The sequence below is a fragment of the Sarcophilus harrisii genome, chromosome 2 (genome assembly GCF_902635505.1).
Source record: "Sarcophilus harrisii chromosome 2, mSarHar1.11, whole genome shotgun sequence".
In the NCBI taxonomy this organism is placed as follows: Eukaryota; Metazoa; Chordata; class Mammalia; order Dasyuromorphia; family Dasyuridae; genus Sarcophilus; species Sarcophilus harrisii.
The window spans coordinates 52,305,172-52,320,687 of NC_045427.1; the positions used below are offsets into that span (position 1 = coordinate 52,305,172).

Genomic DNA, 15,516 nt, shown 5'->3' on the forward strand with positions numbered 1-15,516 from the left:
TTAAGCATTATTGAAGATCTGTCTAAAGAAGTTTTATTTATCTGGGTTATATTTATAGATATTTATCATATTAGAAATTAAAAGCCATTTTGAAGATGTAGCCCCTCTGAAAGGGTTTTAGGAAACCTCCAGGATTCTCTAGACCATACTTTTGAGAACCATAGCTGTAACCTGAGCTCAACTCCCACTTTCTGCTAAGAGGCTCCTAGTACCTTTCCTCCATATGTCTGTGTTTGCACATCATTCACCTCCTCCAAGAGCAAGGACCTTATTTTTGTTTTTTATATCCTCAGCAACAATAAGCGCTTAATAAATACTTATTGACCCATAGGAATGGAATGCTCCAAAAGCCAGGAAAGATTGCCATCTTCTCCTTTCCACCCCTGTTCTAAGCTGTTCTAAGCATGACATTCTATACCGGGTCACCACAGCACTTTTTGGTAGCCTTAGTTTTCCAATCAGTTACCCACCCAAAGAACAGAGAGGAGCATGGTCTGAATGGGTGCTACATTTCTACTGGGGAAATATCTCAAGGACAGCACATGTCTGACCTACCCCAGGGGACAGCCGGGTCCCAACGGGCAAGTCCTGAAGGGCTTCTGCCATCACAACTCTGGGGAAAGTACACTTTGTTCCCTGATAGACCAGGCCACACACCCCCTGGCACATAGCCCTGACTGCTGGATGCCTAGCTATCCAGACCTGGGGAGATGCCAGAAAGAGCTGAGAAAAAAAAAAACACAACAAAAGACAAACTTAAGCTCCTGTTTGCAAGGCTGCAATCTTTTGAGGGAACCAGGAATGAAAAAAGGCTTCCTCAAATTTCTTTCACCAGCTTCCTATTCATATGGTCTATACTATAGGAAAGGTTCTCTTCCCACTGGTGGAAGGGCTTGCAAGAGCTTGGCAAGGACCGTAGGCCCACCAGACTGAGAATGTGCTACAGAACCACAGCATTTAGGCCTGGGGCTACCTGCGTGGGACTTCTGCCTATGCTTAGCTGTTGTATATCACAAGGGCTATTTTTACCCTAGAGAGCCAGCTTTCTGCTGAGGCTGGTAATCCTGGCACCAGAAACTTACATTTTTCCCTGCCTCTCTAGTCTTCTGAGACCTGCAGGGAAGTAAGAAAAAGTATCTAAAGATGCTGAAAATAAAGCTCCAACAGGACCACCCCAGCCTTCCTTCTTCCTGACTCTTCCTCTGAAGCAATCCATCTTCTGGAGAAGCCCTGAGGACTCTGGGTCTGGCTCCCATTCTCTGCTGGGGGTTCTCATGAAGATTCTTTCTTCCCCTCCCTCAGGATGCTTCCTTATGCTGGAGTTGGCTAAAACACCCAGGTGATCCCTGGTCTGGGGAAACTACCTCAGGCAGGCTGGCAGGCAGAAGGTGACAGGGGGACACATGGACTTCAGGTGAGCCATCTGCTCCTAGTCTGACTGGCAAGCCGGAGCCCAGAATGCCCAGTGGCAGCTTGGGCATATGCGCCCGTGTGCGCACGAATTCACTGCCCCTGTGAGATGGTAAGGGTTTGCTAGCTAAGGCCAAGGGGTCACTAGTACTAGCCTTACTATCCTATCCCTCCAAGCTTCTGGGAAGATCAGTGTGCTGCAGGCTAAGATGACAAATGAAGAGATGGTAAATGCTCACTTGTGTAGAAATGTATTCCTCTTCTATGTATATCCCCAGGGGTTGAGATGAAAATGGACCCTACATGGAGCAGTTCTGGCTCAACTCAAGACTCTCCCTCAAATAAAAAGTCCTGCATAAATGGGACAGGAGGCCCCGCTGCCTCCCTATGCCCCCCAAAGCCACCTCTGGCACTTCCCATCGTCATCCTTTCATACATTTACTGAGCACTCTTCTAGACCGCGGAGGAGGGCTGCATAAGCCATGGTGTAGGCCCTCCCAGGGGGAAGGGTCAAGAATCAGAGTCTGAGGCTATTACAGTGACAGAGCTGGGGAAAAGCAGAAAATAAAATAGATCAGAGGCAACAAGCCTAGGCCTGAATGCCAAACAGGCTGGAGGATTCCTTGGGGCCACACAGGAGAATCCTAAGCAAACAGAAGCCATTGGACAGGTGCATGTTGGGAGTGGACCTGATACAGCTTACTCCATTGATAATGTCCTTGGCCGGGAAGGCGAGAAAGCGCGATGTATTTACCTAATGTGATAAAATCCCCTCATTCAACATCTCTCATGAGTCATTTTTCAATATTTAATAATAGCTAGCCCTTGTACAGAATCCCCACAAACATATCCCACATCTAGGTGCACCACCCTAGACAGTAAATGCTATAATGACCCTAATTTTGCAAATGGGGAAACAGGAAGTTAAGTGACCTGCCCAGTAACAGAGTTTAGTATGTGTGTGAAGCTGAATTTCAACTCCCCCAGTGTTTCTGAGTCCAAAGTTCATCGGGCCACCTTGGTATGGGAAATACACGTGATCACTAGACTAGGGGTGACAATAACCAGAATCTAACTTTTGATGTAGGTTTTTTCATTTGTAACATTCAAGGGATAGAAAGAGAGGATGGTCCATTTCCCAGTTTCCTAAACTGTGGAAACCGCCTATGGCGTCTCATTACAAAGTGGGGGTCACAAAATGATGATCTGCCATTAGTAAGTGTTTGATTTGTACACCTATTTTATATCACTATATACTTGGGGTCATATAAAAATTTCTCAGGTGAAAAGGGATTTCGAATGGAAAAAACTTAAGCAGTCTGTGATATTTATGATTGGATTTATAGGTTGAAGGGACAAGAATCATCTTGTCCAGTCAATCTTTCTCCTCCTCACTTTACAGAGGATTCTGATGAGAGAAAGCAAAGCTTCAAGGTCATTTGTCTTATTCAAGTTCACAAAGACTATCTCAAGAGTTGGGAATTCAAACCGGGTACTGCTGACAACAAATTTTTGTGCTCTCTCCACTAATATAGCAACGTCCTTCTACCTTCCCTGGGTAAATACTCAGTGATCATTTGTAAGCTGGAAGGCTTCGTGTTGGGGCTAAAGAAATGAATGCAGAAGTCACTGCTCTTCGCCTCATTACAGAGGGCAGAGTTTGGTAAGCCCTTCAATCAACACTGAAGCCAAATGAGCCAGAGCCGGTCTTGTCCAAGAATTGGTGCATCCATCTTAGAGGAAGGAAGGGGACTTCCTGCCCTTTGTGCACCCCACCCTGAAGCCATTCCCTTACACGGAAGGAGGGTTTGAGAATATGAATCGGGGAAAAGAGGTCAAAGGGTGAGGTAGAGAGATCCTCAGAAGAAAAGGAGACTAGGAGAACAGCTTCCTACAGCTTTCCTCCCAACAACTTCAGGGGGAAAAGTCCAGGAAATGCCCCGAGTTCTAGTCTCGAGCTCTTGCTGTGCAACCTGGGATTAGGGACTTCCCTTTTCTAGGCCTTCATGTCCTTACTGACACAAGGAAGGGGCTGGCCTAGCTTCCCTGTCACTCTTGGATTCTGGAAACTTAGCAGGGAGATCGAGGCGAGGATGGAGGCTGGTCCTTCTCAGGAGGGCACAATACAGAGCTGACCTTGGCTTGTATTTATCTGGAGCAAAGGTTCTTTTACTTGGTGGCTGGCCAGAAACTTAAGTTTTTAAAAAGATTTTAATAAATCTATTTCACAATAATTGGTTTCCTTTATCAATTTCATTTGTAATTTTGTCCTTGGCTGGGAAGGTGAGAAACTGGGATGTATTTGCTTAATGTGAGATTTTATTTCATTTCATTTTATAAGCTTAAAAAAATGATTACGAGAAGGATCTGTGGTCACACACACAAGCACACAGATATAGAGTCTATATCTAGACTGATTTTCTCATCTTACAACAGAAGTAAGGATCAGAAAAACTCAGTTACAAGATGGCATAAATTAGCAGAGCTAAGATCCGAACCCAGATCCTCTGACTGTAATCCAATGCTTCCTCTGCTATGCTACATTGTGTACACACACACACACACACACACGTTTCCCTTGATGAATTTTCCTGGCTTTTAGGTTAATTGCTATTCCCTGCTGGCCCACAGCACATGCTATTTTGGGGAGCTGAGGCTCACCCACTCTCCAGGGAAGGGAGGGGAGGAGTTTGAAGCTGAAATCCCCAACCTCCCTGTTCCGTCCATTGGACTCAGTGCCTGGAGGACACTGCCTCCTCCTCTTACCTCTCGGCTCCTCTGCCTGTTTTGCAAGTTTGCGCAGAGCGGCGGCGAAGCTGGAAGAGGGCGCTGCTTGAACTGACAGGTTGCTGGTGGCTGCCGGGCTGCCATTGGGTACAAGGGAGCCATTGAGAGGAGAAGGGGTCAAGGGGCTGACGGTAGCAGTGGTCCGAGTCGCTGTTGAAAGCATTCCTATTGAAGGGGACTTTGGCTCATGGCTCATGCCTGAAACAATGAAAAGAACAACCAATCACCAGGGGCGGAAGGAGAAGAGGGCACTGGTCACTGGGCTAACACCCAGAAGCCTGCAGCAGGTCGGGGGGGGGGGGGGGGGGGGAGGCGGGGGGGGACGAGACCCGCCGGAGAGAGATAAGGGCATTTTCAGAAAAGTTGGGAGAGGGAGAATCTGTAATCTCTTTACTCCCATCCCCAGAGATAGCAATACACATGGTCCCTTTCAGGGGACTCAATTTTTCATGGAGGACTGAAGTGATTAATCTTTTAAAAGGGGACATCCCTACAACACAATCCCAGCTTATCCTGGGGGTAGATACCTGCTGAAGCCTTTTAGGGACTTTCACCCAAAGCACGGATCCTTAAAGTTTCTCAAAGACCTGGAAAACCCCATCCCTGATGCCCTTTGTTTCATGCTTGGAGCAGGGAGCTTTCAGGGTGCTGGCGACCAGGAGGGACACAATTACAGTAGTTAGGACCTCATACTGCAGCTTTGGGATCCTACCACCAAAATGACTGGCCTATAGCTCTCCTGTGCAAAAGGTGAGTTCAACAGGTTTTGGTGAAGGGTAAGGAAGGGGGCTGTGGTAAGAAAGGAAAAAAAAAAAAGAAAAAAGGAAGTTAACCTAGACCTTCGAAAGCTGTTTGTGGTCCTCTAATGGGGCCCTTACTAGGCATGCCCACTAAAAATAAAGCCATTAAAAATAAAAATTGGGCCCCACAGAAACCTCATTTCCCACTCTGGAGCCATAGTCAGGCCCCGAGAACTCGACACCAGCTGATGTCCTGGTCGGTCCCCACCTGCAAGCAGAAGCAGCCTGGTAGAGCCACTCAGAGATGACATCAGGTTTATTCCCCCCATTTATTCCCCCCACAAGGGGCACAAGTTCCCCTATTTTCTCTTCCCCATAAGGAGTTCAGAGCTTTCAATTTCCCTTTTAAGTGTCAATGAAAAAGCTGTGTTCTTCTTGTACAATCAATAAAACCTTGGCTCCCGTTCAACCCAGCTCTGTCTCAGCACAAGGAGGAGGACCAGGCCATAAATAAGTTTTCCATTAACATTTTCGGCCACCTGCCCAATTTCAGAGGCGGAAAGGGCAGCCCCGACACCATCCACCGTCCCCCGCTCCCTCAAGGTGGGTACATTAAAAAGGAGTAAATCAAAGGCCTAACGGAGACCACACTTTCAGACAGAAGCCCAATGGCTGGGGCAGTTGGCACTCTCTGGCCAAGCTCCCTGCATCACAAATAAATTAGCTTCCCCCAAACAGAGCTAGAAGCTGCAGGAATGACAATGGTTTAACCAGGGGAAAGAAGTCACAGACTCCGGCAGCCTCAAAAAATATGACAATGACTAAGAGGGAAAATGAGCATTCTGCTAAGACGGAGGTGAGGGGACCCAGGCAGGGCCCCCCTCGGGTTACCAGCAGCCCATCCCTGAGCAGGTATGCTTCAGAGACAGCCAAGCACGCCCCAGGTCAGGTGAAAACCACTCTCCATCTGCACCGAGAACCTCTTTCTCGGGGGATTCCCCTGACATACAAGTCTATTCAAAACAAGCCTAATTGGAACATGCCCCTGCCCCCTCCCCTCTTGCATCCCTGCAGATGAGCAGGCTCAGACATAGGCGCCCGCCCGACAGCCTCCAACAAGACAGGGACAACGAGAAACCGAACCAGACCCAGTATGTTTGAGGGAGCCTACTCCCTCGCCCTTGCCAATCCTCTTTCCCTGTAGGAGAGGGAAGGAAAAAAAATGACCAGTTTTCATCCAGGGAACACAACTTCCACGGAGGATCTGACACTGCAAGCCAGACCCTGCCTCCACCTTCCAGACGTAGTCCAGAAGGCCACTCACTGCCCACATAGAAAGCCAGAAGGGAAGGCAGGATTCAAACTCGGGGCTCACCCTGTATATAAATAAAGTCTTTTCTACCCCTCGGTGTCCCCTGCCCCCCAGATGCCCTTCCATGCAGTCTGGATGGGTCTGAATATGGTTCTCCAACCCCCTTTGAGTTAGCAGTGAGCTCTTTGGAGGCAAGAACCAAATTTTCTTTCTATTCCGATACACGTAATAAGTGCTTAATTAACTGGCTGGTGGGAACTGTCCCCCCACTCCTCCTCCGAGCCAGGGGTTCTGTCTCATAAAAGGACATTTCCCCAAAACAGGACTCACACAGGGATATCTATCTCTCTCTCTCTCTCTCTCTCCCCTGTTTACTGTTAGGAATTCTCTGACCAAGTTTTCTCCATATTCCCTTAAAAAAAAAAAAAAAAGATAGAGGATGGAAAAAGCTTGTGAACCTGGGCCCCTTCTGAAGGCACAGGAAGGAGGCTGGGGCTGTATGGCTCTTTAATGTGGTCACAGGATTGGCTGAGGGAGACAGGAATCTTGGGGTGATGAGAGGAAGGAGGACTATTTTTTAAATTTAATCGAAAAGGGCTGGAAAATTACCACCGAGTTCAATGAGTTGAGGAGAAAGGGCGAGATGGGGAAACACTATTATTCACAGCGAGCGCTGGTAGCGGCGGCTCACCTAACAAAGCCCCCGCCAGTCACAGAAGCAGGGGCTGCCCACTGAAAGCAAGCTGGCCGAACAGCTGCTGAGGCGTCACATGACCCTGGCCGATCTATACCATCCAGGGCTGCGGGGAGATAACAGTGGCGGTTTGTCAGCGGGCCGAGCAGCAGGCCCTATTGAATGCGTCTGAGGCAGCATTGATCCAAGCATTTGACCCCTCTGTGTCCTCAGCTCTCTCTAGTGGGAGAGGGGAGGGCTGGAGAGAAGGGCTGGGGGGCAGGGGGCTGCCACCAGCCGACAGGGGTGGAGGGAGTTCAGAAAGAGACACAAATTTACTCCTTCAATCAAAAAGCTTGTTCAACCAGTAGCAAATATTAGCACCAGAGACTCTAACCTGAGATCTGGGACTTCAGAGACCCATGACCAGTCACCTTCCTGAAGAACCAGGGAAATAAAGTCCCACAGGAACGTGAACTGAGCTCGATTCTGCTGTTTCTTAAAGAGCTCTACCTTCTCCTCCCTCACCCCCATCTCCAAACCAGAATTTCTTAGCTCATAGGTAAGATTTGCTCAGCTGAAAGAATAACTCCCAAGGTCTCTTGGACCTTGGAGTTATAACCTCACACAAACCCCTCCTCAGTTTCTCCCCCAGTTTTGTTCAGCAGATAGAAGGCACTTGGATATCAGCAATCAAACCAATCTCATTTGACAGGTGAGGAAATAGTCACACTTTAGAAAAGAGAGCTGGCCAAAGGCCCACCAGGCAGACTTTGACTTGAGTGAGTGGGGGCTTACCTTGAATGCTGGGCTAATTTTTTTCCTCTGTCCCATTCCCTTTCATCACTTGCCCCTACACACAATACTAGAAACATGGGGGGGGGGGGGGTCTTTCTTTGGTGTCTAGAAGACTCCAGGTTCGAATCCTGACCTCAAAAACTTATTGGATGAGTGACCTTGGCCAAGCCCCTTAACTAGTTTGCCTCAATTTCCCCATCTGTAAAAAGAGGGATTATAACAGCACCCACCTTCCAGGGTTGTTTGTAAAGCACTCTAAGTGCCTGCACACGGCAGACATATGTATGTAAATATCCAAACATCTGAGATACGTTACTGCTGTGGTTGTCACAGGCAGCTGAACAGAGGCCAAAGACTGAGAACCTTGTCACTGCAAAGAAAAAGCAGAGTGGCTGCAGATGTGGGGACCCAGGTCACTGCTAGGGTACAATGGAACCTGGGACCTCAGACCTGGGAAGCATCCCCTCTCAGTTCCCAAACAAAGGCCAGAGATCCATAGGAAATGTTAGATCTGGCTTCGGGTCAGTCCCTTCCAAAGGCATCACTTCTTCAGGGGAAAGACCTGTCCGCCACTTCCTGAGGACCTAGCATGTGCAAAGCTTAAAGGCAAAAAGGTCTATATGAAGGCGAGTTTGTTTTTAGTTTTGGTTTTTTGCTGAGGCAATTGGGGTTAAGTGATAGCCAGAAAGTGCTGAGTGTCCAAGGCCAGACTTAAACTCAGGTCCTGCTGACTTTAGGGCTGGTGATCTACTACACCAACTAGCTGCCCCAAGCTCCCAGAGTCAAAGTGTGGAAGCCAAGATGCACACACAAAACCAGGAAAGGCAGCTTCTGGGGAAGGGGAGTGTGTAGATACACCACCACCTTTCCCCATACTCTGCTGGGCAGACCCTGGGCAAATCATTCTAAGTCTCCCGTTCCTCAATCTGTAAACGTGGCCTGAATGATCTCTGACAGCAAAAATAATAGAAATGATGATAACTAGCACTTATAGCACTTTAAAGCTTGCAAAGCATTTGAAAATTAAACAACTATCTCATTTTATCCCCACAACAACCATGGGAAATAGGTCCTACTATTATCATCTCCATTTTACACATGAGGAAACTAAGGCAGAGAAAGGTCAAGTCAGTCCAAACTCTGGGGTAGATTTGAAATCAGGTTTTCCAGACTCTCAGATGTACTCTTTCTACCATGCTATCCCTACCTCTATCTTTAGGTCCTTGCTTCTAAAAGAGTGATCAGAATCATCATCAAAATCTGGGAGCTCCATGGAGATGAGCCTCCAAAATTGAACTTTAAGAAATAAGTGAAAAGAACACAAACTTGAGAAGTGAGACCCGGGCTCCAGTCCAAGGCCATTCACTGTGTGCCTTCTGCGCAATGAAGGAGGTTAGATACAATGATTCCATAGGGTCTCTTACAGATCTGAAACAGATCTCAAGTCCATACAGGCACCCACAAAACACAGACCTCCCCATCTAGAGGGAATAGATGCTCCTCTCTCCCATCCCAGAGAGAGTGGGGGAATGTGCACCTGACATCCATAGCTACAAGTCCCACTGAGAGTTTCACATTTACGTTCATTCATTCTCTAGACAACTTCAGTATGGGCTTGGATTGTATGAACTCAGCGAAGATATTCTTAGCCCGGCCTACAAGTCCTGACCTGAAACATTAACAGTGCCCAAAGGATGGGGTCAAGGGGAAAAAAAGGGAGAAAAGCCATTTACATGTCCACCCAACTGTCACCAGCTGGCCACCATTCATCAATGCCATCCACCCACTCCATCTTTCTAGCCCCAACCCTAGGAGTAGGCTAACAGATAAGCATCTGCCCACAAACAGCTACACTGGCCTTCACTCAGAAGCACAGACCCTCACGGAGCTTCCCAAGCGCCAAGCTTAAGGGTCACGGTCAGATGCCCCGTACTACTCCAAGGAGTTTGGGTAGAAAGTCTCTCAATTCCCTTCAGGATGAGGGGTCTTTCTGGTTAGTCACTTCTTAGTTCTCTATGAATTGAGGGCTGCAGTTCATAATCCTAAAAAGCTTGAGCCACTGAGCTTCCACCTTGGAACTTCAGAATATGAGATTACAGGCCCATTTGCTTCTTCCCTTAGATCATTAGATCTCTATCCCACTGGCTCTGCATTAAGATAAGCTTTCTCTTCATCGTTCAAATCTCTTTGGAGAATCTGTGGATGAAGGCAAAGCCAGAGGGACACCAAGATGGTACAAAGTCCACTTGATCCAGAGGCATTAATTTGAATTTTATCTCTGATATAAACATTGTCATCCATGGTGAGATTTAAGAAACTATTTTACAAGTGAGGAAATGAACCCCAAATCGAGTATGTCCGCTTATGTCACTAGAGAGCCCCAAGTCACATTTCCAGCTCTGGTGTTAAGGAAAAAATTAGAATACAGGTTGGATTCAAGAATGGGAACTTTCCAGGTTAAGATTTTTTCTACTCTTTCCTCTCTGATAATATCCCAGGAATATAATTTGCCAGTGACATTGGGGACAAGGACATGCTAATGTTTGCATTCAGGGCTTCCTTCCTTTAGGAGAACCGTATCACAATGCCAGAGCTAGCAGGGGCTTCAGAGACCATTTATGGCTCCAACACACCAACCAAGACTGTCTATCTAGCACTTTTTAACCCTAGTTCATTTTCTCTCTCTCTCTCTCTCTCTCTCTCTCTCTCTCTCAGGAATTTGTGGTTACCAGCTGCCTTGCTAGCTCCGGTCTTAAGTAAGATGGGAATACAGTGGTTTGCCATTGACCTTCTATCGGCTAGGCCCTCAGTATCACTGAAATGGCAAGGATCAGCTGGGGCTGTTGCTCCGTAATAATCCCCTCAACTGAGCATCCCATGCTTTTCAGGGCCACTGGACAAAGTCTTGAAACTGAATTCTTGGGCTTTAAGGGAGTGAGTCATAACAAGGTTAGGGCCGGGATCGGATGCTGTGCTACCGCCAACCCAGCCCACCTTGAACATCTTTCTAGTCGTCCCTCACCTCCCCCCAAAAAGGGCTAATACCCCCATATTAATGTCAGAACTGTAGGCTCTGGAGCTATAAGCCCTTGAAAAGCTGCCCTGCTGATGTCAGGTCACTTAAAATAGAATTTCAAATGAGCAGCTTCATTAACAGGAGTCTAAAATTAGCATTTCTCCTCAGCATGTATGCACCAGGAGGGGATGGGATAGGCAGGGTGGAGGTGATGTGGAGGAGGTGATGGGGGGAGGGGGACAGGGAAAGGCACATCATATTGCCATTTGTTCCTGACTTGGGGACCTAAAAGGGGAAAGCCCCACTACTCAGCAGTGTCCTGGTAATGTTCCTCCACAATAATTAAGATCTTGGCATGGGAAGGTTAAATTCAAGTTCTTTCTTCTTCTTTTTTTTTTTTTATCCTTGGTCCTTTACAGAGAAAAATAGGCTTCCAGAAGAAGCCTATAAGAAGAGATTATTGGTTTATTACAAAAAGCATGGTGAAAGACCTGGCCAGAGAGACTTGGGGCTTAAATTCTGCCTCAGGCACTTACCAGCTGTGTGACCTCAGGCAAATCCCAGTAACCTCAGCAAGCCACTGTTTTCTTCATCTTTAAGATAATCATAATATATGTATAGAACCCTAGAATGGACAGGAAGCTAGGTCTAAGGCATTTTGTTAATCACTAAATAAACATAAGCTATCATTAGCCCCAGTTAAGACAGATTGGTGTCTCTCCCCATAGAATAACAATTTAGACAAGTCTGCTTTTCTAAAAGCTGTCCTCCCTTACTGGCACCAGGGAAAAGAATGATTTAAAAAGGCAAAAGAAAACCTGAGTTTGAATCTTGGCTTCTACCCAGTGAATTAGGATAAACCATGACCTCTGAATCTCAGTTTCCTCATGAGAAAAATCAGGGTTAACAATACTGTCCAACATGTTTGGAGTGAGAAGGATTGTTTTCTTTCTTTCTTTTGGTTTTTTGGCCCGGCATATAGTAAGCCTTTAATAAATGTGTGTTGCTTCCAATGGGAGCCAAGATGGAGAGAGAAAAGAATTTTGTTGATTAAAAAATTAAATTTAAATTAATTCTTAATTTAATTTAGAATGACTACTTCTTAAAATTAAGAAGCAATAATGGCCTTTTGAATTTCAATCGGAGGTCTTGGGTTCAAATTACCCTTTGGTATTTGTAAGGCGCTGACTCACAGCTTTTGAGAGCCTCAGCTTCTTCCTCTGTAAAAGGAGGGGGTTGTTTAGGTGAACCGCAAGGTCCCGAGCAAGGCTCAAGCCCATGATTCCCAAGCACCCAAACAAAGAAAACAGCAGGTGTTCTCCAGCTGATGCCTCGGGCAGACACCAGCAGGTGTCGCTGTGAGGCCCTGGGAGCTCCCACCCCCAGCTGGGAGGGATGGAGGGAGGGAAGGAGGGAGGACCCGGTCTGGGCGTCAGTCAGCATTTATTAAACTTTGGCCCCGGTGCCCTCCGGAGGCCTTGAATGAGTACTGGGATCTCACTCCCCCTGCCCTCATTATACAGGCATTTATTAACTTCTGCGCTCTCAGCCATTGACTGAATTCTTGTCTACATTATCAGCTCATGTAAATTCATTATACTTAACAGCTGGGAATAAAATCCTCAGCAGGAAGGCTGTGATGGATGAGGGTTTGGGGGGCAGGGATATTGGGGGGAGGGGTCGGGTGGGCAGCAGCAGGGGCGAAGAGCCAGGGGGGATCTCCCTTCTTACAGTACAATCCCTTCAAGCCTGGGGGCTGTAGAGCCTCCAAAATGGAGGCGCCGGGGAGAAAATCAGCCCCAGGAGTTTGGAAGGAAAGAAAGCCCTTGTTTCCCTTCCTCTTCTCCCCCTCCCCCCTCCTCCCCATCTCCTTTCCCAGGCCATGCATCTATGCTTATCGCCTCCCCGTCCACCCCGCCCCAAACCCAAGTTTACAAGCCTGCTCGAGTAACACTGACCAGAGCGGTTTCAAAATAACCATCCGGGATACATAATAACCAAAGCCATCCTCAGCCATCGCTGGAGACCCAAGCAAAGGCTAGCTGGCAGAAGTCCAAGCAAGCTGCCGGCTGAGCCCCCAGGGGAGCCAACTCCCCTAAGCCTCCCTTTGTAGCCAGATTGCTCCGCCTGCAATTCAGCCAAAGGATGCCTGCGCTGGCCCGGCGAGGAGAGCTGCGGTCTCCGAATTATTCCCGAGTTCTCACAGGGGGGCGAGGACGCAACACCGCCCCCCTTTCCCCAATCTGCTGGTCCCATGCTGTATTACAGGGTGGAGATCACGAAATCTTGTCGATGGACAAGCAAGGAAAAATCTGTTACAAAAGCTGGGGAAAGCCCGGGCCAAAGGGGCGTCCTGCTCTCCACTGCCAGCTCCTTCGACCAATACTCTGATTTTTCTTCCCTTCCCCTAACTTCTCATTTCCTTCCCAACGAGACACGTGTATCGGTAAGAGTAAATCCCACCCGAGGAGTTAGGGTCCGTCGCCCCAGTGCTAGTCTTAAGGATGGCACAGAATCCCAGCACTGAAGAAGGCCGGCGGATTGGCAAAGGGCACAGACTTTTAGTACTTAAGACACCTTAGAGCTCATTTGTCTTTTGGTCCCTCCTCGTTTTTACAGGAGGATCAGGAGGAAAAGCGATGAGTTCAAGGTCACTTAGAGTTATCAGCAAGAGCAGAGACCAAAAATTTGGGCCTCCATCCCCAGATGTACACTGTATTCTTTCTCTGATGTATTATCAAGCTGGGTGCCCATCGATACATTAGGACCTACCAAAGCAAACATAAATTCACACTCAGTTCTCCCTCCACCCACCCACCCACACACCTCACAACAGATTTTTGTTTTAAAGGAAAAAATAAAAAGCCTCTTCTACTATATTAAATATGGTATCTCTCTCCCTCTCTCCCTCCCCTCCATAAATGGTTCAGGGAGCATGACTAATCAGCAGTCTGCCTGCCTCCTGCAGATTCCATAATTACTCCTTCCTTTCATCCCCAGCTCTTCTCCGACACCAGACCTCAGGCCTGCTACCTCTATGCTCTGTAATTACAAGCTAATAGCTTAGATGAATTTTCTGCTGGGTCCCAGTTCAAGCACCAATCCGCCCCTTCCCCCTTGACAACCCCCCCTAGGGTAATTACACCCTGTGAGGTTCAGCACAGCAGGCCCTCACATTTAGTCACAGGCCCGCATTCTCGGCCTGAATTTCCTAATCACCCCTCTTGGTAATTTTTCATTACCACAGAAAGAAATGTTTGTGAACAAATACAGGGCGTCCCCCAGCTTTCTGCATGGTGCCTCCTTCCCCCACAATCCCCCACTCCCCCAAAGGGACGATGCTTCAGCACAGTAACAAGTCTGGGGTCACCCCACACAACACATAGCAGCAGATGACGCTAACCCCCTCCCCCCATCTCCAGGTTCCATAACAGACACTTCATAATAAATTCATAAATACATTTGCCTTTTGGCATGTTCTGCGCTCACCTGCTCACAACAGTTTATGAGTGTGAGGGGAAGGGAGGGGGAAGAGAAGTGTGAAAAGGTCCCCCACCTCCTGGAAAGATTAGGGTAGGGCCTGTGCTCTCTCATTAAGCACACTGCAAGATTGCAGAGGTTGGCCGATGGGAGGGAGGGAGGGAGGGAGGAAGGGAGGTAGTGTGTGAGTGTGTGAGTGTGTGAGAGTGTGTGTGTGTGTGTACACGTGAGCACTTTGATTTAAGAAGCCAAATACAGTATCGTTTTTTCTCACCCACAATATATGTGCTCTATGTGTGTGTGTGTGTGTGTGTGTATGTATCCACACTTTCCTTCAAGATGATGGACATAGCATTTTTCTCACTACACATAGATATCTATACATACACACATACATACATACATACACACATATAAATATAATGTGTGTATATGTATACACACCACAGCATTTTTCTCACTAGATACAGTATCAGCTTTTTCTCAACTACTATACATATATCTATATATACATAAATGTGTGTATATATATATATGCATACACACATATACATATATAAATATATACATGTTTACACACTTTCATTCAAGATGATGGACATAGTATTTTTTCTCACTAGATACAGTATCGGCCTTTTCTCACCTACTATACATATATCTATATACACATACACACATGCACATATATACATATATGTGTATATACACACAAACACATATATATAAATATAATGTGTATATATACATGTATACACACTTTCATTCAAGATGATGGATATAGCAGCATTTTTTTCCTTACCCACAATCCCAAGCTGGAACTGACTTAGATTTATACAATTACTGTGTTGAAATAATGACCAGTAGGTCAATTATTACCATTCTAATTGTTGAGGCAAAGTAAGATAGCAGATACAACCTCAGATTAACAGGCCAGAAGGCTTCATCTTGACCTCAGAAAAACACACACACACACACACCTTTAAGGACTCCTCCACTATCTAAATACTAAATAGCTGCTGCAGGTTGGGACACAACAAATTCCAAACTGTCAGTCAACAAAACCTACCAATTAAATGGAGAGCTTTGGACTAAAGAGAAGGGGCATGGTTTCATGTCAAGGAAGCTGCAGAAACCCACTAACCCACTTATTCAGGGTTTTTTTTTTTTAATTGTTGTATTCTTTTAAGAAAAAGATCTGTATTTAAAAAAAAAAAAGCTCAAATGGAGGACTTAGTTTTGGTTTTTTGTGTTTGTTTTTTTAATTCAGGTTGCATCTAGACTTGAGACAGTGCAGTGAAGT

The 15,516-nt window shown here is 46.7% G+C and overlaps 1 protein-coding gene across 3 annotated transcripts in view; it reads right to left on the minus strand.

The window, feature by feature from the left end:
* GSE1 (Gse1 coiled-coil protein) overlaps positions 1-15,516 on the minus strand; it is a 770,474-nt gene that overhangs the window by 58,594 nt on the left and 696,364 nt on the right. For all 3 annotated transcript variants that reach the window (XM_031957167.1, XM_003758460.4, XM_012540351.3), the window contains exon 4: positions 4,177-4,395. In XM_031957167.1, the coding sequence (XP_031813027.1) occupies positions 4,177-4,395 (219 nt within the window). The remainder of the gene's footprint in view (positions 1-4,176; positions 4,396-15,516) is intronic.